The sequence below is a fragment of the Delphinus delphis genome, chromosome 10 (genome assembly GCF_949987515.2).
Source record: "Delphinus delphis chromosome 10, mDelDel1.2, whole genome shotgun sequence".
Lineage (NCBI taxonomy): Eukaryota > Metazoa > Chordata > Mammalia > Artiodactyla > Delphinidae > Delphinus > Delphinus delphis.
Genome location: NC_082692.2, coordinates 96,323,817 through 96,345,596, shown reverse-complemented (window position 1 = coordinate 96,345,596; position 21,780 = coordinate 96,323,817). Strand labels below are relative to the sequence as shown.

At 48.2% G+C, this 21,780-nt stretch overlaps 1 protein-coding gene across 3 annotated transcripts in view; it reads left to right on the top strand.

Moving 5' to 3' along the window:
• Positions 1–21,780, top strand: part of SRGAP3 (SLIT-ROBO Rho GTPase activating protein 3) — a 254,990-nt gene that overhangs the window by 111,096 nt on the left and 122,114 nt on the right. For all 3 annotated transcript variants that reach the window (XM_060022967.1, XM_060022966.1, XM_060022965.1), the window contains exon 2: positions 5,230–5,422. In XM_060022967.1, the coding sequence (XP_059878950.1) occupies positions 5,230–5,422 (193 nt within the window). The remainder of the gene's footprint in view (positions 1–5,229; positions 5,423–21,780) is intronic.

The window sequence follows — 21,780 nt, the reverse complement described above, 5'->3', positions numbered from 1 at the left end:
TTCAGGCCATAGGCAACATTCTTTTCATGGTTAACTTGTAGCAAAAGCAATAGAATACAAAGGTTAAAGTAAAAGAAGCACATCAAATATGGAGTAGGATTTGTTCTCCCCTATTACTCCGTGGAGAGTTTTATCAGGAGAGCAACACAGGGAGAGCTGTGCTTCAGGAGACCTTCTCTGGGCTTCACGCCTCTGTCTGTAAAACCAGAGGCTGCGCCAGGAGTCATGCAGGTCCCCTGCAGCTCTAAGGTTCTGATATCAAAGCCTTTTCTGACTTTCCAAGCCCCTTCTCCTCCCTGCCCAACCCCCTTTGATTTTTCTGCCACTCAGTGCTGTGCTGAGCCTGGAACCACTCCCAGGGGACAGTCTTCTGAATGAAGTCTGTGCCTTGTGAGCAATTATTTTATTTATTTATTTATTTCCCCCTCCTTTTGAAATCTTCCAGGAGAAAAACCAAATCTGTGCTGGCTCCAAGGAAGAGCAAGTCGGAAGGGACTTAGAGATAAGGAGATGGGTAGTCAAATCCCTGCTGGGTTCTACAGCACCAGCAGGCTGCAGTCCGGCTCCTGCCAGGGCATTTCCTGCTAGAAAGACTTGACTCTGAGCCGTCCAAGCTGCTAGAGCCTCCAGCTGCTTGTGTGAACTGGGGGAGGTTTCTCTGCTCCTTCCAAATCATCTCCTGTCAGCACAGTGTGATTTATGAGATTTTCCTCTAAAATATGAGAACATTGGCTCCTGATCATGCCCTATAATGGAGGAAGGCAGTGGCTGCAGCATTTTTGATAAATAATATCTCTTTAGCCCACTGTCTTGTTACAAAAAGGATACAAGAAGTTGAATACACAAGAAGTTAGATTCAAGTCTTTTCAAGCAAGTAGTATGGCCTCAGTTAAGTGAGGAGTTGGGAGGGTCATTGCTCCCATCTGAAGGAGCTGGGCTTGATTTTTAGCTTAATTGCCACACATCAGCTGTTATGACCAGAGACTGCTTACCTCTGAGCCTCCACTTCCTCATCTATGGGGAAAAAGTGGGGGAATACTAGTAGCACCCACCTTAGAGGGGGTGCTATACAGATTCTGTGAGATAAATATCCAAAGAACTCAGCATCAGGCGTGGAACACATGATGTGCTCTGTAAGTGCTCACAATAATTATTAAGGTTATTATGAGTCCTAAATAGTGGATGGTCTACAAATAATTTTAAAAATATTTAGGGACTTCTCTGGTGGTCCAGTGGTTAAGACTTCACCTTCCAATGCAGTGGGTGCGGGTTCGATCCCTGGTTGGGGAGCTAAGATCCCACATGCCTCCGGGCCAAAAAACCAAAACATAAAAACAGAAGCAATATTGTAACAAATTCAGTAAAGACTTTAAAAATGGTTCCCATCAAAAAAAAATATTTAGAAAGCATTTTTGTAACTATGTGTTGATATGGCGGGGTTTGCACGTGTGGAGTGAAGGCATCTCAATCCAATTTAACAAGTAGGCTGTGTCAAGGAGTGCCTGCGTAGATTGTTACAGTTCACAGAACAAAATGTGACCTTGGACAAGTTCCTGATTGGTTCACACAGAAGCCTTGGTTTCTTCATCTGTAAAAATGGATAATAATAATATCCATGTCTGGTGTGGGAATAGTGTATGTGTGGTGTGTGTGAATGTGTGTGGTGTATGTGTGTGAGTGTGCATGTGGACATGTGTGGTGTGTGTGTGGTATGTGGTGTGTTTGTAGTGTGTGTGTGGTGGTTGTGGTGTATGTGTGGTATGTGAGTTTTTGTGGTATATGTATGTGGTTTGTGTATGGTGTGTGTATCTGTGGTGGGTTGTGTGTGGTGTGTGTAAATGCGTGCATGGTGAGTGTGTGCGTTTTGTGTGAGTGTGTGGCATGTGTTGTATGTGTGTCTGGTGTATGTGTGGTGTGTGTATGGTGCTTGTGTGGTGTGTGTGTGTGTGTGTGTGTGTGTGTTGGGTGAGATTCCCATAATCACAGCAATTGATGTCCTTGGGTAAATGCACTTGGTAAAGGCAAATAGTAATTTGCTATACAGATACTGACATACCATGTGTGCTGGGAGAATCCACTGTTAGAACTTAAATTTCATTCGGGGAGCTAAGGCGATATGACGCGCATACATGAAGAATTAAAAAAATAGTACGAGGCGGTCTGAGACTAATTGCAAGTACCAAGGGAGTTCATAGGAGGGTCATGAGGGCTGAGCTGTCCAGGACTTCCTGGGAGGAGCAGAGCTTGGGCTCTAAAGCACTGGTTTTAAAACTTTTTTGCTTGCCTACCCTCTAAATGAACTTTGGGGGAAAAAATCTCTTTTGCCCCACACATTTTAACTTGACATCTGAAACGTTTCATTAGAAGTTTAAATAGTTACAAAGGATATCATTTCTGCCGTGTTGTAAATATTGACCTCTTAGAGCAAAATTACCCTACTCTCTTAAATGTATCAAATGGAAACTAAATAACAGCAATTTTTAGTTTGCCTTTTTATTGAAGTATCACTTATAAACAGTAGAATGCCCAGATCTTAAGTGTGCAGCTCAGTTCATTTTTACCAGTGTGCCTACCACCCAGATCAAGGTGTAACCTTGATAGTCTATCTCCAGCATTCCAGAATGTACCCTCACATCCCCTCTCAGTCAGTATCCCCCAAAGGTGATCATTTCTCTGACCTCTATCACCATAAACTATTTTTGCATGATCTCATTTTTTCTTCCTTCTTTCCATCAACATAAGGAGAGTTAAGCAGGTAGCAAGCAGTAGTTCATTTTTTCCTTATCGTATAGTATTCCATTGAATGAATATCTCACATTTAAAAAATCTTACCTACTCTTTGCATAAATTTACTTTACTATTTTAAGAGTGACAAGCATTTTTAAATAAATTGCCCTACTGAAAAAAAAATCTTATCTACTCTTAATGGACATTTTGGGTTGTTTCTAATATTTAGCTATAAATCTTCTATGAGTATTTTTCCATATTTTTTTGTAGACATAAACACTGATTTCTTTGGGGTATGATCCATGAGTGGAATTACCAGGTGATAAGATAAATACCACAATATATTGGTATCCACCACCACTCATCAAAAATGACCTATACAAGGCAGAAATTTTACATTTACATTGTTCCTGTCTTTACCTTCTTGAGCTCATAATTTCCTTCTACTTCCTTCACAGAATTTTATTGTAATATATTTTTATGCTTGAACTTTTTTATTTTTTTACTTATTATTTATTTATTTTATTTCTTTTTTGGCTGTGTCAGGTCTTAGTTGCGGCACGTGGGCTCTCTCTTTGAGGCACACAAGCTCAGTAGTTGTGGCGCACGGGCTTAGTTGCCCTGTGACATGTGGGATCTTAATTCCCTGACCAGGGATCGAACCCGCGTCCCCTGCATTGTAAGGCAGATTCTTTACCACTGGACCACCAGGGAAGTCCCTGAACTTTTTTATTGATTGCTCTATTCTTTTTGCCCAAAATATGTATTTAAATTGAAATGGACCTTTAAAAAAAATTCCTTTGGCCATAAAACCCTAAGTATCTTTATTTCAGATTGATTTATCATACAATTCATCAAAATAATATCAATGTTTTATAATTTGATAAATACTAAAAATAAAAAGTAAGACAGTATGGGAAATACTTCTCATAATGATGTGGATGAATGGTTGATGGCTTTAAGGTGCATAAGGACCATCCAGGGATCTTGTTAAAATGCAGATTGTGATTCAGGAGGTCTGGGTTGGGACCTGAGGTTCTGTGTTTCTAATAAGTCTATGGGTGATGCTAATGCTACTGGTCCATGGACCACACTTTGAGGAGCGAGGATTTATGAACTAGGTTAAAGAAGATTTGCGAGCACCAACATTCTAAATCGTCCTCAAAGTCTGTCTTGACACTTTGGGGCACTGCACCATAGCCAGATTCTGGACGACGGAGAAGTTAGTCTTTCTTCTGCAAAGAGAGAGGACGGTTGTAAAGAGTGAGGTGGGAAAGGAGAGATGCTGAGGCACATTCTCAGGCAGAGGAGGAAAGAGTGGGAATGGAAACAGGATCTCAAACCGATTCCTTTGTAACACTTCCTGCCTGTGCACCCCTTGGGAAGGCTTCGAGTGCCCCAGAGTAGGGCTGCCCCCTTTGAAGACCATTTCTCCAAAGGATGCTAAGATGGTGCTGGCCACCTTTTCAGACAGGAGGCCCATTTCTGCAGGAGGAATTGGACATCTCAGGGACTGGTTTGGATTGCTTGGAGAGTCCACTGGGGGTAAATCCAGAGAAATGAAGTTTGGGGCCAGGTGATGGGTGGCCTTGAATTCTGTGCTAATGAGTTGGACGTAATACTCAGCCAGAGCGGGGGCGCCTTGGGCAGTTTTGAGCAGGGAGTTGGTGTGAGCACAGTGTGGGGAGACTGATCTCTTGAGCAGCTCGTGGGATGGCAGGGAAGGGGTTAATGCATGGAGATGGCAGCAGTGGCAGAACCACTGGGATCTGGCTGTGATTTTTATCTCTAGCCCCTGCTTATGAACTTTTGCCCTGGTTGCACAGACCTGATTTGCTCTGTCAGGATTTCCTGAAGTCTGGGCTACATACCTGAGATGTTGATGCACTGGAATTCAAGGTGATTCAGAGTAGAACACAGGCATGGCCTTAAATAACCCTGAAACCTAAGAGTGAATAACACTGAAACGCTTAGCCCTCGCTCAGTCCTGACTATACCTGGAGAAAGTCTGTCTTTAACTCCTCTCATGCTCCTGTATTCCTCTTGTTGATGGAGATCGAGCAGTTTAGGCTTAGGGCGTTTGATAGCAGTAGTCTTTAGAGAGAATTTTACAAAGTTTCTGTTTTTGTTGAATAAATTTTCTGTGTATCAGGGTGGCAAGTCATTCTAGTTTTACACTTGTCATAATGACATAAAACTGTAAGTTCTTTCCAGTAAGAAAAATGAGCAAATTTACTAGATCATACAGAAGAAATAATAATGCTGGTCGTGTGTGGATATGGCAAAAATCGTGGTGGTGACGTGCAATGATTCAACTTTGGAAAACACTGGGTTACACCATGGCCAAAACTGGCATTTGCCAAATCGTCCTGCCAATGTCTGGAGAGGCTCTGGGTGGCAGATGGTATTGCAGTGCCTGGGCCACTGGCATTGGGTCGACTGGGTGGGTCCCTCTGCTCTCCCCACCATCGCCTAACAGCCTGCTCCTGCCTCTGTCCGCAGAGATCCGCACGCAGCTGGTGGAGCAGTTCAAGTGCTTGGAGCAGCAGTCTGAGTCGAGGCTGCAGCTGCTCCAGGACCTCCAGGAGTTTTTCCGCCGGAAAGCCGAGATCGAGCTTGAGTACTCCCGCAGCCTGGAGAAACTGGCTGAGCGCTTCTCCTCCAAGATCCGCAGCTCCCGGGAGCACCAGTTCAAGTGAGAAGGGGCCAGGGGTCTGGGGCGGTGGGAGGCAGTGCTGGGGCTGAAGCAGAAATGAGGCAAGGACTCACTGGGGGCAAATGGTGTGCGTCTAGGGCCCGGGGTCTGCAGGTGACTTCCAACTCCAAGCCTCAGTCTTCCTCAGCGTAAAGTGAAGCTAGAAATAGTTGCTACCCATAAAGATGCTGAAGGGAATACACAAGGGACCCAAGAGAAGTGCTTGTCACAGAGAGTTAAGTGCTCAATAAATTGTTCTGTTGTGATTATCCCACCAAGCACCAGGCTCTGCGCTGTCTTCCATTTGGGCCAAGGTGACAGCCTACCTCCTTTCAGGACATCCTGACTCTCCCCAGTTCTCTTTTATCTGGGGGTGAGCCAGCCCATGTCTGCATTCCTTCAGCACAATGGCCTCAGAATTTCTTCCCTGTGAAACAGATGCTCAAAGCATTCCCCTTCCTTCCTCCCCTGGAGGACGGTGCCAGGCTTAGTTGCTGCCTTAGTTGCTTATTTACCTACACATACCCTCCAGGGCCTAATTTCTCATACCCCAAGCTCTGATTTCGAGGAGGGAGGGAGGCTTGGTCCTCTTGGGCACGTCCCTGGCTGAGTTCTCCAGCTGCAAATGCCCCTAGCTCAGAACCCGCGGTGCCAGCCGCCAAGTGTGGGCAGGAGCCACGACCTCACCGGGATGCGTCCTCCTACACCTGTCTCCCCCTCCGCCGTACTCCCTGGAGGTCCCCCTCCCCTGTGGGTCATCTCTCCAGTGAATGGCCCTCAACCCCAGGAGACCAGAGACTTGTTTCATCCTGCCTGCCCCGTTCTTCTTTCCCCTGGGTTCGATCTCTTTTTTTCTCTCTACGTAGCTTTAAATTGTGGTAAAATACACATAACATAAAGTTTACCATCTTAAATATATATATATATATTTTTGCTGTACGCGGGCCTCTCACTGCTGTGGCCTCTCCCGTTGCGGAGCACAGGCTCCGGACGCGCAGGCTCAGCGGCCATGGCTCACGGGCCCAGCCGCTCCGCGGCATGTGGGAAATTCCCGGACCGGGGCACGAACCCGTGTCCCCTGCATCGGCAGGCAGACTCCCAACCACTGCGCCACCAGGGAAGCCCTTAAATATTTTAAAATGTACAGGAGTGTGGCATTAAGTACATTCACACTGTTGTGCAACCATCACCCCCATCCTTCCCCAGAACCCTTGCTTCATCTTACAAGTGTGAAACTCTGCACCCTGTAAATAATACCCCATTTGCCTCTCCCCCCGCCCTGGCACCCACCATTCTACTGTCTATCTCTATGAGTCTGACTGCTCTATGGACCTCATATTAGTGGAATCATACAGTATTTGTCCTTTTGTGACTGGCTGATTCCACTTCGCCTAATGTCTGCAAGGTATACCCATGTTGTCACATGTGTCAGAATGTCCTTCCTTTTTAAGGCTGAATGATACTCCATTGTGTGTATAGACCACCCTTTGTTTAGTTGCGTCCACCTTGCTCTCTCTGTCTTTTGCGTTCTGCTCCGGCCAGGGAGTGCTGTTCCTTTAAGCTCCCCTCAACATCTCCCTAAATCGGTGCCTCAGCATTTGAACACTCACTATTGTGCCTTCTTCCCTTGACATTTGGGGAGAAGAAATTGCTTTATTAAAGGGCAAAAATGTATTATACTTTTGCAAATACCATGCATGTTTTTCCACCCAATCTCATCTATTCAAACTTTCATTGCAGGAGGATGCTTCTGTTAATAACTCCCTCCCAGGCACTATCTGGGCCCTTTCATACATAATCTTGTTTTTCTGATATATTTTTTGGAGAAAGTGTGTGCTTTTTTAAATGATAAAAGTAAAATACTCATTGTATACCATTTAGAAAATGTAGAAAAGTAGAAGAAAAAAAAAATCACTCGCAGTCCCACCACTCAGAAGCTCACATTTTGTGCCTTTTCTTGCCTGCCTTTTGATAATAAAAACAACAGCGATGATTTATTGAGCACATTAACTGAGTACTTACTCTGAGCTGGATGGGTATTACTACCCCATCTTAGAGATGAGGACAGCGAAGCTCTGACTGAGTGGCTTGTACAAACATGTCTGTGGGCCAATTATTGGAAAGTGACAGATTTGAACCTTTGCTCTCATTCTGCCTCCTTGGCCTGAGATAAGAAAGGGCCTGCGTGTGGTCTGAGAATAGCCATGGACTCTGAACACTCCCCTAAAACCACAGACACACTGCAGAAACCCATGTCTCTGGCTGTGCTGTCATGGGAGCCATCCAGGCTGTGTGATCCGGCTGGAGCTCAGCTCCTGCCCCTCTCCTTCCTCTTGGTTTGAAATCAGCTCTCTTCCCGTTCTCGGTGTGAACATGGTGGAGAGGAGGGAGGCGGGGCACTGGGGGAACATGGGCGGGCATCCCCTCTTCCCTTGCATTGCCTGTAATGAGCTCAGTCAGCCCCTCATGGCTTCATTAACCGAGGCCACCAGACAGAACAGGAGCCCCAGCTGGCAGTCCGGCCAAGCAGGCCGCTGGACACACTCTGAAAATGTCTAATTAGGGTGTGGCCCTGGCCAGTGCAGCTGCTGCAGGCCCTCTGCATGAGGCTAATGCTTTGGCATTGCCCCCGATGGCTTTTGGAAGCAGGAGTCTCCAGGGGATGCCTGGACTTGCCCTTTGACCCCAGGGCCAACCAGCCTGACCTCTGGCTGCCTCTTCTTTGGAGCTCAGTGCACAGGGTCTGTGCTGTGCTCTGTCCTGGCTGTCCAGAGAAGCCTTTTCCTGCTGTCTTGTAGATCCTTTATTAAGAGGGTCTACCTATCTGCCAGGTACCCTCTCAGGGTATGGGTCTGGTCATTTTATTCCTACTACACTGGGCCCCCTCGGGGCAGAGGTGGGGCCTTTGTGAGTGAGCAGGAGGAAGGGAGGAAGAAAGGGAGGGAGGGGATTTACTTGGTCTATGAAGTTCACTATGGCTGAGAGATTTGGTTCAGAGAGGGAATTAATTTGCCCGAGATCTCACAGCAAATTAGTGGCAAAACTGGGATGGGCACTGCCTTAGTCCACTTGGGCTTCTATAACAAAGTACCACGGACCGGTGGCTTGTAAACAGACATGTTTTTCCTCACACTTCTGGAGGCTGGAAGCCTGAGATCAGGGTGCCGACATGGTGAGGTTCCGGTGAACGCCCTCCTGTGGCTTGCGGACACCTGATTCTCCTTGTGTCCTCCCACAGTGAGAGGAACAGAGAGAGGAAGCAAGCTCTAGAGACTCTTACAAGGGCACTAATCCCATCATGAGGGCTCCCTTCCTCTCGCCCTTATCTAATCCTAATTTCCTGCCAAAGGCCCCATGTCCCAACACCACCACATTGGGAGTAGGGTGTCAACATATGACTTCTGGGGCAACACAAACATTCAGTCCATAACAGGAGCTCACATCTCTTGACTCCAAGTCCATTGCTCCTCCTTTTGCTCCATGGGCTCCGTCTCTCTACGGCTCCAGCTGCTCCCTGTCCACCTGGGCAGCTGAAAAATTTACAGCTGCCCAGGAGGTACCCAGGAGGAGTCTGGGCTAGACTAACCCAGACTGAGTTCCATGTGGCACCTGATTCAAAGAAAGGCTCAGCTGGTGGCCCTGACAGTTTACCTGGGGCAGGTTGAACATTCAGAGAAAAACATCATCACATGTGTCTTTTCTACCATCACATATTTCTATTCTAACACTTTTTTCAAAGCACTCTGACGTCTTTGCTCTCTTACAATCCTGAAGATAACCCAGGGATGCAGAGAGGGAGCCAGTGGTTTTATCTCAAGCCAACTGAGTGCCAGGCAAGCTGAGTGGGATTTTACAAAGGACACATCGTGAGCTGTTGAGTGAGAAAACCCAGGGCTCCTGGCTTCCAGCTCAGGCATCTCTCTCCGAAAAGCCATGTGGGCCATCATATTTGAAATGTGTATATTGAGGACCTCTTATTTTCTTAGACCGTGCTTCATGATGAAGACACAGGTTAATGAGACACTGCCCCTCCTCTCCCTCTCTCTCTCTCTCTCTCTCTCTCTCTCTCTCTCTCTCTCTCTCGAGCACGTGGCGTGGGGGATGTCCATAGGTGGTGTGCTTGGGGCAGGCACCCAGTCCCTGAGGCCCTGTTCTTTGAACCCTGCCACCTGCTTGTTCTTTAGGCCTCAGCGTTTAGATGTCACTTCCTCTGCAAAGCTTCCTTGAGTCTGACCTGGTGCCTTCCTGTGTGTGCCCACAATATTCTGCACTTGTTGATTCGCTTATTCAGTAGGTATTTATCGAGCACCTACCACGTGCCTGGCCCTGGCTTACAGTGGCAAACAAGACAGACTTGGTTCCTGCTGTGGTGGAATTTACCACCTAGTGGAGGAGAGAGATGCAAATCAAACATAGAAAACAAATAAACGAATCCAATGATTGCTGGGATGGAACAATTGCTAGGGTCTGGGTTGGAGGGTCTAAGACAGCTTCCCCCACGTTCCCTGGCACTTTGGTGAAGACAGCTGTAAGGCTGGGCTCAGCTGGGCTGCCTCCCTCTCCACATGGGGCCAGGGCCTCACTTCAGTCGTGGGAGCTCAGGGCACCGAGGTGGCAGGAGGGCAATCCACAGTCTTCTTGGACCCCACCTCCAGCCCCTGCCGAGATTCTCTTGATCAGAGTGGTCTCAGCTCTAGCTCAAGGGAGGGAAAATAAAGCCTTCCTCTCACTGGAGGACTGTCAAAGGATTCGCAGCCCTCTTGAATCCTCCGCACTGAGCTAAAACGGCAGCCAGGGAAGGCTTCTGGAGGAAGTGGCATTTAAGCAGAGACCCGAGGGGTGAGAAGGAGCAGCCGTGGGGACAGTGTGAAGGGAAGAGAGACCAATGGGGCTGGAACTGGTGGTGAGGAGAGCCATAGCCATCCTCAGTAGGAGTAGCATGATCTGATTTCCATTTTTGAAAGATCACCCTGGATTGGAGGGGACAAGAGTGGAGCTGAGCAGACTAGCAGGGTGATGGGAGTATAGCTCTCCAGGCAGGGGTGATGAGGGCCTGGGTGATAGCAGAGCTGACAGAGAGTGGACAGATGCTGGGAAATCTGTCAGAGGCAGAATTGAGGAAAAGAGAAGAATCTGTTATGGACTTGAGATGAAGGGACTTGAGAAGGGCCTAAGGCAAAAGCTGCCACCCTGTGTTGTAGTCAACTTTTTTCCTTGTCTGTCCCTCTTTTGACGACTGGGCTGCCAGCTCTGAGATGGAAGAGGGGGTGGCTGTTGACTTGGGGTCCCTAGCACCTGGCACCAGGTTTGGCATATGGTTGGTCCTCACTGAATGTTTGTTGAATGAATGAATGAAGGTCAGGTGGTAATTAATGTGACTCTGGGCTGGGGGTGGTTGGGGGCAGGGAAGGGGACATTTGTGGCTGCAGTAGGAGCTTGGGGAGGCCATCTGGGTGAAGGCAAAGGTACCACCAGTTGTGGTACCTGGCACGGGCACAGGGTTGCTGAGAGGACAGTCCTTCATTGGGGAGTCGGGAACACAGAAGTTGAGCTCTAGTTTAGAGTGTGGTCTTGACCAGCAGCTTCAGCGTCCCCATCCCGGGGGAACTTGTCAGAAGAGCAAAGGCTCTGGCCTCCCCTCAGACCCACTGAATGAGAAACTCTGGGGGGTGGGGGTGGGCAGCAATTTGTATTTTAACAAGCCCTCCAGGGGATTCTGATGGCCATTCACTGCTGAAGAGTTGCCCAGGATGATGACTTTCTAGGTGATAAATTGTTTACAATTCACTTTCAGGTTGTGCTGGCTTTCCAGACCCCTCCTCTCCCCCAGCATAAAATTCATGATCCACTGCCCTTTTGCAGCCGGGCCAGATGCGCTGGCCTTTTCCTTTTTGAGGCTGGGAGCCTGTCCTGAGCAGGAATGTGCTGGGGAGGGCGGCACACGGGGACCTTAAGACCTGCCTCTGGGGGTAGAGGGGTGTCCTGCGAACAAATTTGGTAGGTCTAGGCAGCCAGAGGTTTCCTGGAACTAAGATTTCTTCTTCCTCCAGAGAAGTGTTTTCTGAAACTCCAACACCTTGAGCTGTCCAGCTGTGGAGGCTGGTGGTGGGGCGTGCGGGAGGAGGCAAAGAGAGCGAGAATGAGTGGAGGTGGGAAAGACTGCCACTCTGTGCCTCCCCTTAGAGATTCCCCATGAGAGGCTCTGAGAGGTTTTACAATAAATAAGCCTGTTGACTTCTTTCTGAAGGCTGTTTGACCACAGGATTCTCCCTCTCTCAGGATGTTTATTAATTTTTTACCAAACAAGTGCTCCTTGGGACCCAGTTTAAAAAGCTCTGTTGAGACAAACTCTGGATTCCCCTCTGGAATGTTCACGCTACATGCAAATAGTGTGGGAGGTGACACAGCCCCCTTCTTAGAATTCTGACTCCCTCCGTTTTTGACACCCCTGACCTTCCGGGGATATACCTGCTAAAAATGCTCCCTCCAGAAGTCTAAGTGTTGGTTGCTGCTATTTGGACAGCTGTGAAAAAAAAACAACAGGGAATTCTATTCAAATATGTTTAAACTGTGGAAAGTCAGAGTGTGGAAGGAGCTGGGAGGTGCTTGGCCAGTCAGTGAATAATGCTTAATATTCTCTGCACAGGAGGTTTGGAGCATCTCTTAGCTTCACGGAGCAGTTGAGAGGGAGGATTCAGTGAGCAGCTAAGTTGATTGCCAAGAAAATGCTTCTTTGGGGGGATAAAACATCACAGACTTTTTGTTTCCACAGATGTAGCATTTCCCTAAAAAGATGCTATAATTTAGACTTAGCCTTCCAGGTGAATCCTAAGGATAGAAGCACTTTTCTAGTGAGTAAAATGTGCAAAGGATTCATAATGAAAAGGTTTGCTCAGACCGAGGTGGGGATAATGGGGGAGGTCCTCCAGGTGGCGAATCGCATTTCCATTCATAGCTGCTGCTGTTACTATGGCTACCATCGCACCAGTGATGGCTTTCCAGTAATGCTGTCCAGAGCTGGTATTCTCCTAGGACAGGTTGCCAGCCGACTCTTTCCTGGTGGCTCTGTGTCTGTGCTGTGTAGGTTGTTTAATCTTTCAAATTCCCCCCATATCCATATTACCATACGCCCGGTGCCCTATAGATGTTTGACATGGATCGTGTCATTTAACCTTCATGGTAAACGTTGTGACCTTTGAGGCAGGTACTATCTCTGTCTTTCTAGTTGAAAACATTGAGGTTTTGTGAAATTAAGTAATTTGTCCAGAGGGACACAGCTAGAACAGGTAACTGGCAGAACTAGGATTTTTTTTAATATTTTAATTTTATTGGAGTATAGTTGATTTACAATGTTGTGTTAATTTCAGGTGTACAGCAAAGTGATTCAGTTATACATATACATATATTCATTCTTTTTTAGATTATTTTCTCATATAGGTTGTCACAGAATGTTGGGTAGAGTTCCCTGTGCTATACAGTAGGTCCTTGTTGGTTCTCTATCTTATATATAGTAGTGTGTGTGCGTTCATCCCAAGCTCCTGATGCAACTAACCCTCCCCCCGACGTTTCCCCTTTGGTAACCATAAGTTTGTTTTCGATGTCTGTAAGTCTGCTTCTGTTTTGTAAAAGAGTTCATTTGTATCTTTTTTTAAAAAATTAGATTCCACATATGGGTGATGTCATATGATGTTTGTCTTTCTCTGTCTGACTTACTTCACTTACTGTGATAATCTAGGATTCTAATCTTGGTTTAACTGGCTCCAAAGTGCAAAATTTCTTCTAGCTGCATGCCTCTCGGTGTGTCCCCTCACCTCTCTGGGCTGGTTTCGTGTTCCCGGAGAGTCAGCCATCAGACCACATCCTCCTCGTGTGGGCGTCAGAGGGCTCCTTCTGCTGGTCAGCTCATGCTCATCTCCCCAGGGCCAGCTCAGGGCTCACCTCCTCTGCGAAGTCCCTGCTGCAGGTCCCAGGTTCGCAGTCACTGCTCCTCCCCTGGCCTGCCATGGTGATCTGTATGTCACTCTCCTGGGGCTCGGGTCAGATTATCAAGGAATGATCCAGTTCATACGTCTCGTTCTCCCACCTCAGTCTGCCAGCTGCTTGACGGCAAGGGGCCATTTCTAGTCCCTCTCTCTCTCTGACATACAATAGAAGCTCTATCAAAGTTTTTTGAATGAATAACTGAAAAGACCAAGATACTACTGAATACTTTCTTCAAATACTTGAAGGAAATAGACTTGTGGGGATGCTGAAGGAGAGAAGTGAGGTCCAAGGATAGCATTTTCAGAAAAGCAGACTTTAACTTAACCTTGAGAACGTTCCAGTAGCCAGAGCTGTCCAGCAAGAAAAGGGCTGCCTTGGCAGGTGTGAGTGCCCAATCCATGGAGGTGTGTACACAACACAGTTGGGTGTTTTAGGGGCACATTGTGAAGGCTTGTCAGACCGGATCAGTGTTCCTCAGAATGAGGGAGGGATCATCGATAGCATGTGTGCCATAAATAGTGACTGATCTTTTCAGTTCTCTTTCAGTCTTTGTGGTTATAGTTTGGTTCTAGTGTGTTGCTAACACCTCTCTAACCCTCCATTTAACAAACAGACAGCAGATCTTGGGTATCAGCATCTGCCTAGGATTCAGTGATACTGTTTGGAACTTACTTTTTTCCAGTAACCTTCTATTTAGGGCAAGTAAAGCTGGTTTTTAAATTTTTATTTTAACTAAGACTAGGGAGAGTCCTTTTTGTAAATAAATCCATTTAAGTAAAAAGAGACACTCGACAGGGAGGTATGAAGTATGGTGGTGTGCAGGATGGCAGAAATCCTGAAGCCAACATGAGATACCCCAAGGGCCCCTGCCAGCTCCTCCTGGAAAGTGAACATCTTTCATCTCCACCCTCTTCATCCCCCACCTTTGTTTTCATTGCTGGGAGGGATTTTAAGGCAGGAGGGTCAGCCCCTTGAGTGGTCTTTGCAATGGCTACAGCCCCTTATCCTCCTTCCAGTTTTTCCTTCTGGGGCCTCTCCAGATCCTACACCCAGTTTCCTGGAATCCTCAGAGACTGTAATCAGCAACTTCCAAAGTATTAATATTAACCAGGACGTGATTTATTTATATTTGGATATGCTTGATACACATAGATATGTGTATATCATTTGAATTTTATTCTAAAAATGAAAATAGAAGTTGTAATAAAGATAAAATAGATGTTGTTATAATTAGCAAGCAGTGATATGCAGGGGTTTAGTTTTGACTCAGTTCCATTAGGCAAAGAGGACAATAATGATCTTCCAAGATTATACAGCACCTTACACTTTGCAGAGTGCCTTCCTAGCCTTTAGCTGCTTAAATCCTCCCAAGAGTCCTGGTGGGCTGAGGGAGTCAGGGAAGGTGTCATCATCCCCATCTGACAGGCAGAGGACCTGAAGGCCAGACAGGGTGGGCCTGGCTTAGGATCCCCGCTGGCTGGTGAAAGAACTGACCGGAGGAACTGTGGGTCAGCGCCCTTCCTCTGCTGGGTGCTGCACGTACCACGTGATGCACCCATTTTGCAGGTGGATAAACCAAGGCAAAAGTTCTCACAGGGAAAGAGAAGATGAGGTTGGCCAGACGTTGCCTAATGAGGCAGGAATTTTTGTTCCAGTACCAAGAATACATTCAGCGAGTCAAAAGGGAGCTCAGGAGTGCTGCTGAACCAGATCCAGTGTGCCAGCACTTTGAGGTGTGAGGAGTGATCCTCAGGGTGGAGGGGGCATCTCCGGACCATTGGCACTGGGCCTTGAAGTACACATAAGGGTTTACTGGGAGAGAAGGTAGTAATGGGAGGAGGAAAACCAACATTTATAGCAAACCTACCATGGGCTGTATGGTCACATACATCAGTCAGTGGATTTTCCCAATTGCCAAGTGAGGTGCTGGTGGCAATAATAGTGATGCCAGTAATAATGATTATTACTATTATCAGGCACTGGGTTTGATGCTGAGAGTGTCTTATGAATTACCTCATTTAATCCTTAAAGCACCACTGTGAGGTAGGCGTTATCAACCCTGTTTTACAGATAAAGAAAGAAAAGGTTTGACTAGCTTCCCAGTTCACCCAGCTGGTGAGGAGCAGAACTGGTATTTGAACCCCAGCCTGTGACTCCACAGCACCCAGCATGGGTAAGCAGAACCTGCTTCGGGCAGGTGACCCAGTGGATGTAGTTCTTCCCTTATGGAATGACTGTCTCAGGGCTGGTGTCAGCCAACAGCAGCTTCTAAGTCAGCAGATCTCAGCTTCATGAAGGGGCTGCCCTGCCCTGAAGCCTCACATCCACTGTTTGCCACCCGGTGACTCCCAGGCAAAGCCCCAAATTCTCCCCCCTCACCTGGACAGCTGCTCTGCCTCCCACCTGGCCTTCCCGCCCAGCGATCATATCACTGGACCATTCAAAACCTTCATTCAGCCTTGACCTTCGAAGTCCTTCGTGGTCTGGCTCCTCCCTTCCTGCCACCTTTTCACCATGCCCTGCATCACTGCTGCCCGAGCCCAAAAGAACTTCTTTCAGCCCCGGAACATCCATGTCTTGTCTGACCTCACAGCTTCACACTCAGCCTTCCGTCTGCCTGCAGGATATGTCTGTCTTTGTGTTTCCCATCCAGCAAACTCCTACGTGTGCTTCAAGCCCACTGCAAATGTTTCTGTGATACCCCATCCACCCTGAGGCAGAATGAGCCGCTCCCTCCCCCACTCCTCTGAGATCCCCTTCCTCACACAGCATAATATAGGAAACGTCTGTTACTCTCCCCTGCTCAGCATCCCTCCCTTCTTCTTTTGATAACAAGACCTAGATTTTCTTCTGGGGAATCATCCCTGAACAATGGTGAGCCTGTGACCAGCATTGTATCCTCTTGGCCACAGAGCTTTAATCTAGCGACCTGCAATCCAGGATTTTTGGTGGAACAGGTCGGGAAAAGCCCTCTTTTTACTGGGATTATTAGCAGTCAGGGTACTTTTGGTTTGAAGAGGGCCTGCCTGAGAGTGAAGCCAGTACAGAGAGAGGAAAGCAGAGCCAAATGATAGAGACCAGGTCCCGCTGACATCCTTTGAGCCCCTGGATGCAACCATGCCTGAGGGCAACAACCTCCTATTCCTTTACATTTTTTTAATTAAAATTTTTGATCCTGAAAATTTTTCTTCCTCCCATTACTACCATTTTTGTTTAAGCCAGTCTGAAGTAAGTTTTTCCTTCACTTCAACTAAAGGTGTTCTGACCAATGGCCATAAGACTTCTTGGTTTGCCTTAAGTTCAACTACTAGATCGTGAGCCTTCTCAAGGCTCATCCAGTCATCTTTTTAATCCCCTGGGACTGGACGGTGCCTATTAGCACATGGCAGATACTCAAAGGATATTAGAAGAGTGAGTGAATGAGTGAATGAATTAGAGTCTGCCAAGGGCTCTGGAGGGATACAGGGAAATATGAGAGGTGGTTCCTGCCTTCAAGGGGCTTATAGAATAAGTGATGACACAAGCCCACATGTGTGGAGGGCAACTGACGAGTGAGTTAAGCGAGAAGATAAAAAATGTCATCTGGAAGTAACTATACGAGAAGATTGAAATGAGTGGTTCAGACAGAACATTCTGTGGATCTCAGGTGATCCCTGGAGGAAAGGCCTTTGAAGTAGATTTTGCTGCGTGGAGTGAAGAGGGGAAGGCATTCCGAGCGAGTGAATGCACAGATGCGAGGTGGAGATGCATGTGACCCAGGAAGAGTCCTTCCCAGGTTTCAGCAGCCTCACTTTCTTGTCTTTGAAGCTAGATACATAAAAGTGTAGAAAATAGCCATTCACTGTTTCCATTTTTGTGCTTCTTGTTAGGCTTTTCAAATAAATAAGTTGGGGAATTGGGAAAAAAATCCTTTGTCAGGTCACATGTTTACATTTGGTTTTGAAATATATGGTTGCTCTTGTCACAGAGGTCTGAAAGGCCCTCACTGGCCACTCCGTCCCTCACGCATCCATTTGATGGCTGAGGCAGTAAAGCCTCAGACAGGTCGAGCCGCAAGCCCAAGAACACACAGCCAATTAGCAGCAGAGCCATGCTCCCCAACTCCCAGCACAATAGACTCAGAAGCCTTGGGGGGCAAAAGATAGGTAAATGAAGAAACCCATTCCTGGCGCAGAGCTTCACCCACTGCCTGGAGCAGAAAGGGGGATGAGGGAGAGGGCTGGGCAGGCAGCAGATTGGGCCTTAAATGGGCTTTAAATGCTGGCGGAGGAGGTTAGACTTTATCCTCTGTGTCGTAGGTCCATTTGCTCCTCTGATGGACCACAGGAAAGATGCCCAAGCGACCATGTAAACTCTCCTCAGACTCCTGATCCACTTGGGGTAGTAGCCTACTAGGGGTTGAATTTTGTCCTCCAAAAATTCACATGTTGAAATCCTAAACCCCCAGTACCTCAGAGTGTGACCTTGTTTGGAAATAGGGTCTTTACAGAGGTAATCAAGTAAAGATGAGGTCATTAGAGTGGGCCCTAATCCAACATGACTGGTGTCCCTATAATATAAAAAAAGGGGAATTTGGACATAGACACACATCCAGGGAAAACATCACGTGAACATGAAGGCAGAGATTGGGGTGATGTGTCTACATGCCACGGATCACCAAAGATGGCTGGAATACCAAAGATGGCCAGCATACCGCCAGAAGCTGAGGGGGGGACACGGAACAGAGTCTCTCTCACAGCCCTTAGAAGGAACCAACCCTGCTGACACCATGGTCTCAGACTTCCAGCCTCCAAAACTGAGAGGCAATACATTTCTGCTCTTGAAGTGACCCATCTGTGGTGCTCTGTTACTGAAGACTGGTGTCCAGCAGTACACAGCCCAGATGCTCATTCTGTCCCTCAAGGCCCTGGTCTATGCTGCCTCTGTGGCCTTGTCTCCACCCCTTGGACATCCGCTCTGCCCTCGGGAAGGCGCCCATGCACGCAGAGCCTTCATGTCGACTGCTGGGGATGCTCTCCCTTATCCCTAGGCCACTGTACAACCTATGCATTTTTTTGGTCCCACCTCATCCTTCTGGGCACTTTTCACCTATCAGCTGACTGTGTGCCCAGACCTACCTGACACCAGAGAAACAGTGGTGAAGAGGACAGATGTAAGCTGGAAAGGGGTCAAAGACAGAAACAAAAAGTAAATGAACAGGACGGATGTCAGGCGTGGTAGTGCTGTAATAACGATAAAATGGGGTGGTGTACTAGAGATCCAGGAGCCGCTGGGGGGCAGGGAAGGCCTCAATCAGGAGAAACATCTCAGCTAACGTCTCAGTGACAAGAAGGACCACCTCCATCTTCCCTGGGTGAGGTAAACTCCCCCCCCCCGCTCCCCTCCGTTATAGGCTCAGGAGGCACCATGCATTTCTCTCTCACAGCTCTTATCACCGACGCCATTTCCTATCTACTTACGTGCTTATTTGATTGTCACCTGAGGCCCCTACTGGACCGTAAGCTCCATGAATCAGGGAGCATGACTCACTTTGCTTAGCACTGTCTGGCACAAAACATGGCACCCAGTTAATATTTTCAGAATTAATGATTCATGCTCCCAGCAAGGACAAGGAATTCCAAATCCTGATTGGGGCAACTTAGGTAGCAAGAGGTTAACCATACTTTTTGGGCCCCGGAACTAATTGAGGGAGTGCTTTTCTGAGCTTTGCTGGCAGCTGCCCAAGCAAGCGTAGTGCAAGACCCTGGAATGTCTTGGAAGCGAGTGGGAAGCCAGAGGCAGGGACTCCGCGTCTTGGGGACAGGGTCAGCTGCAGGAGCTCCCCTCCCTCCCGGAGGGACCACCATCCCCAGGCAGTGGATTTGCATTCATCTGCATTTGGATGGGACTCAACAGGCCTGGAAATGGGTTCTGTTTGCTAAGTGGAATTTTCCGGTGCCCAGCCAGAAGAAGAAGGGAGAAGCTGGCTCACTGCTGATTTCATTTTCCCAACTCACCAGCTTGGCGAGGCCTCGCTCCTCTAGCTGCAGTTGCTTGGATCCTCGTACCCAGCTCCCCTAGCCAAGGAAAGAAAGCTGTGACTCACCAGAAATTTTCGTTGCTGTTTTCTGGCTGTAAAAAGTAAAATACATACACATCTATGTGAAAGTTCTCAATTATACCTTAGCTCAGCAGCTTCCACCTGCTCTGTGGACACAGGGATGCAAGACTGGAAAAGGAGAAAAGCCCTCCAGATGTGCCTTAGAGGACAGAACGCCTGCCCAGGTTCATTTTGGCATCTTCCAGAAGTGTGGCTGCAGCAGGCAAAATGGCTGCTAGCATGGAGAGCTGGATCTCAGGTCAAAGGGGTCCTGTTTTCAAAAGGGACAAGTAACCTCCTGAAAAGAGAAGGCCGGTGTCCAGCTCTGCCATACGTGGCCTGGATGCTTCTTCCTGCGGTCCCGGTACAATCCAGATGGCCCATGGGATGGTGATCAGTGCGCTGGCCGGAGCCCTCGGGACCCCGCACCTGCCCCTCTTCTGCCTTGCTCCCTGGGCTCTAGCCACACTGGCCTTCATTCGGTGCCTTAAATGCACCGAGCTCCCTGCCCCGCAGTGAGCCTTTGCCCATTCTGTTCCCTCTGCCTGGAATCGTTACCCACAAGCCCACTCTCCTGGCCCCTTTACCTGCCTCCCCCATCTCTTCCTTTAGAGCCTAGCTGAAAGGCCCCTTCCTTAGGGACACTTTAGAGACCCCCGAAATACGGCCAGGTCCCCTCGATATGAGTCCTCATGCACGATGCTCTCCTTTCTGGCACTTTCTGTGGCTGTGACTCCATCCACACGTGCTGAACTCTCTGAGGGTTATGTGTCTCCCCCACTGGACTGTAAGCTCCGTGGAGGCAGGAGCTGTGTCTGTTGCGCTCCATGTCATGTCCCAGGGGACTGGTCCATGTGAAATATGCAATAAGAATGTATCGAGTGGGGGAACTGCTGAATGACCCTGGAGCTTTTTTCTGGTGTTTAACACCAAGGTTGACAATATGGTCTAAGTAGGCAGGCCACAGGGGTTAAGAGACCTGCATATAGTCACACAGGCAGTATGGACTTAGGGGTACCCCTCCCCCCCCAAGTCCAGGTGTCTTTCTGTTTCATCGTGTCTTTCTGTCTCACCATGCTGGGCCCCATCTGTGGCCTTCCCTCTTCTTTCTGATGTGGTGAGAGCCAGGTACCATTGTGGCCAAGGCCACAGATGGCAGCTCTCCACAGAGCGGTCAACTCCACCCTGACCCTGGCTGTGGACAGCCCTGTTCACCTCGGTCTTTTAGTTTACAAGTGAGCTGCCCCACACGAGGGGAGCCAGGGCTGGGAGAAGATGGGGAGAGCAGAAGCAGCCTCCCGTGCTGGAGTGGACCCAGAGGATGGACGCTGCTGGTTGCACGGCAGGCCTGGGACAGTGTCTGCAGAGGATGGGCTGGCACATCATCCCCATTGTAGGCCTCTTCCAGCTCACCAGGGCAGGAGGAGCGCAGCCCTGCCCCATCCCTCCAGCTGCAGCCTCGACAGGCCTCCTGAGAATTTGCCTTTTCTGCCACGTGGTGGTCACGTGCATTTGTAAAGAGTTCCAGGTCATTCCATGGTTTCAAATATCATCCAAGTGCTTGTTGCCGGCGTCCACATTTATCTCTCTAGCCCAGATATCGCCTTCTGAGTGTTCCACAAGCCCTTTAGACTCGCCGTCTTCAAATAAAACTCATCGCCTTCCTTCCCTACCCTGCCCCTGTAAATGTTCCTCATCTCCGTAAATGCTACCCCTGCTCTCAGGCACCCAGCCTGAAAGACTTGGAGTCATTCTGAGCATCTTCTTTTCCCTCCCAACCAGTTAGTCTCAGGGTCCAGTCAGTTTACCACCTAAATGTTTCTTGAATCCCTCAACTTCCCTCTTGGCCCCCTCAAGCCCATCCAGAGTGAGTAGCCAGAGTGAGAGTTTGAAAGTGGAATTTTATCCTTTCACTCCCCTGCTCTAAACCCCTCAGTGGCTCCCCGCCAACCTCAGGATGAAGCTCAAACTCTCTACTGGGACTTAAGGCCCTTAACTATGTGGCCTCTTCCTAATTCTCCAACCTTGTTTTTCACTCTCCCCCCATCACTCCAGGACATGATGCTTGAGTCCCCTTGACTATGTTTGACTCACCAACCTGCTCTTTCTAGGCCTTTGTTCATCATATTTCTCCACCTAGAAAGCTCTCCACTGTCAAACTCCATTCCAGCCTTTAGTTCTCAGTCTAGAAAGTGCTTCCTCCAGGAAGCCATCCATGCTCACCCCTCCACCAGATCTGGGCGAGGGGGCCTCCTCTGCCCCATAGTCTCCTTCCCATCACTACATTTATGAGGCT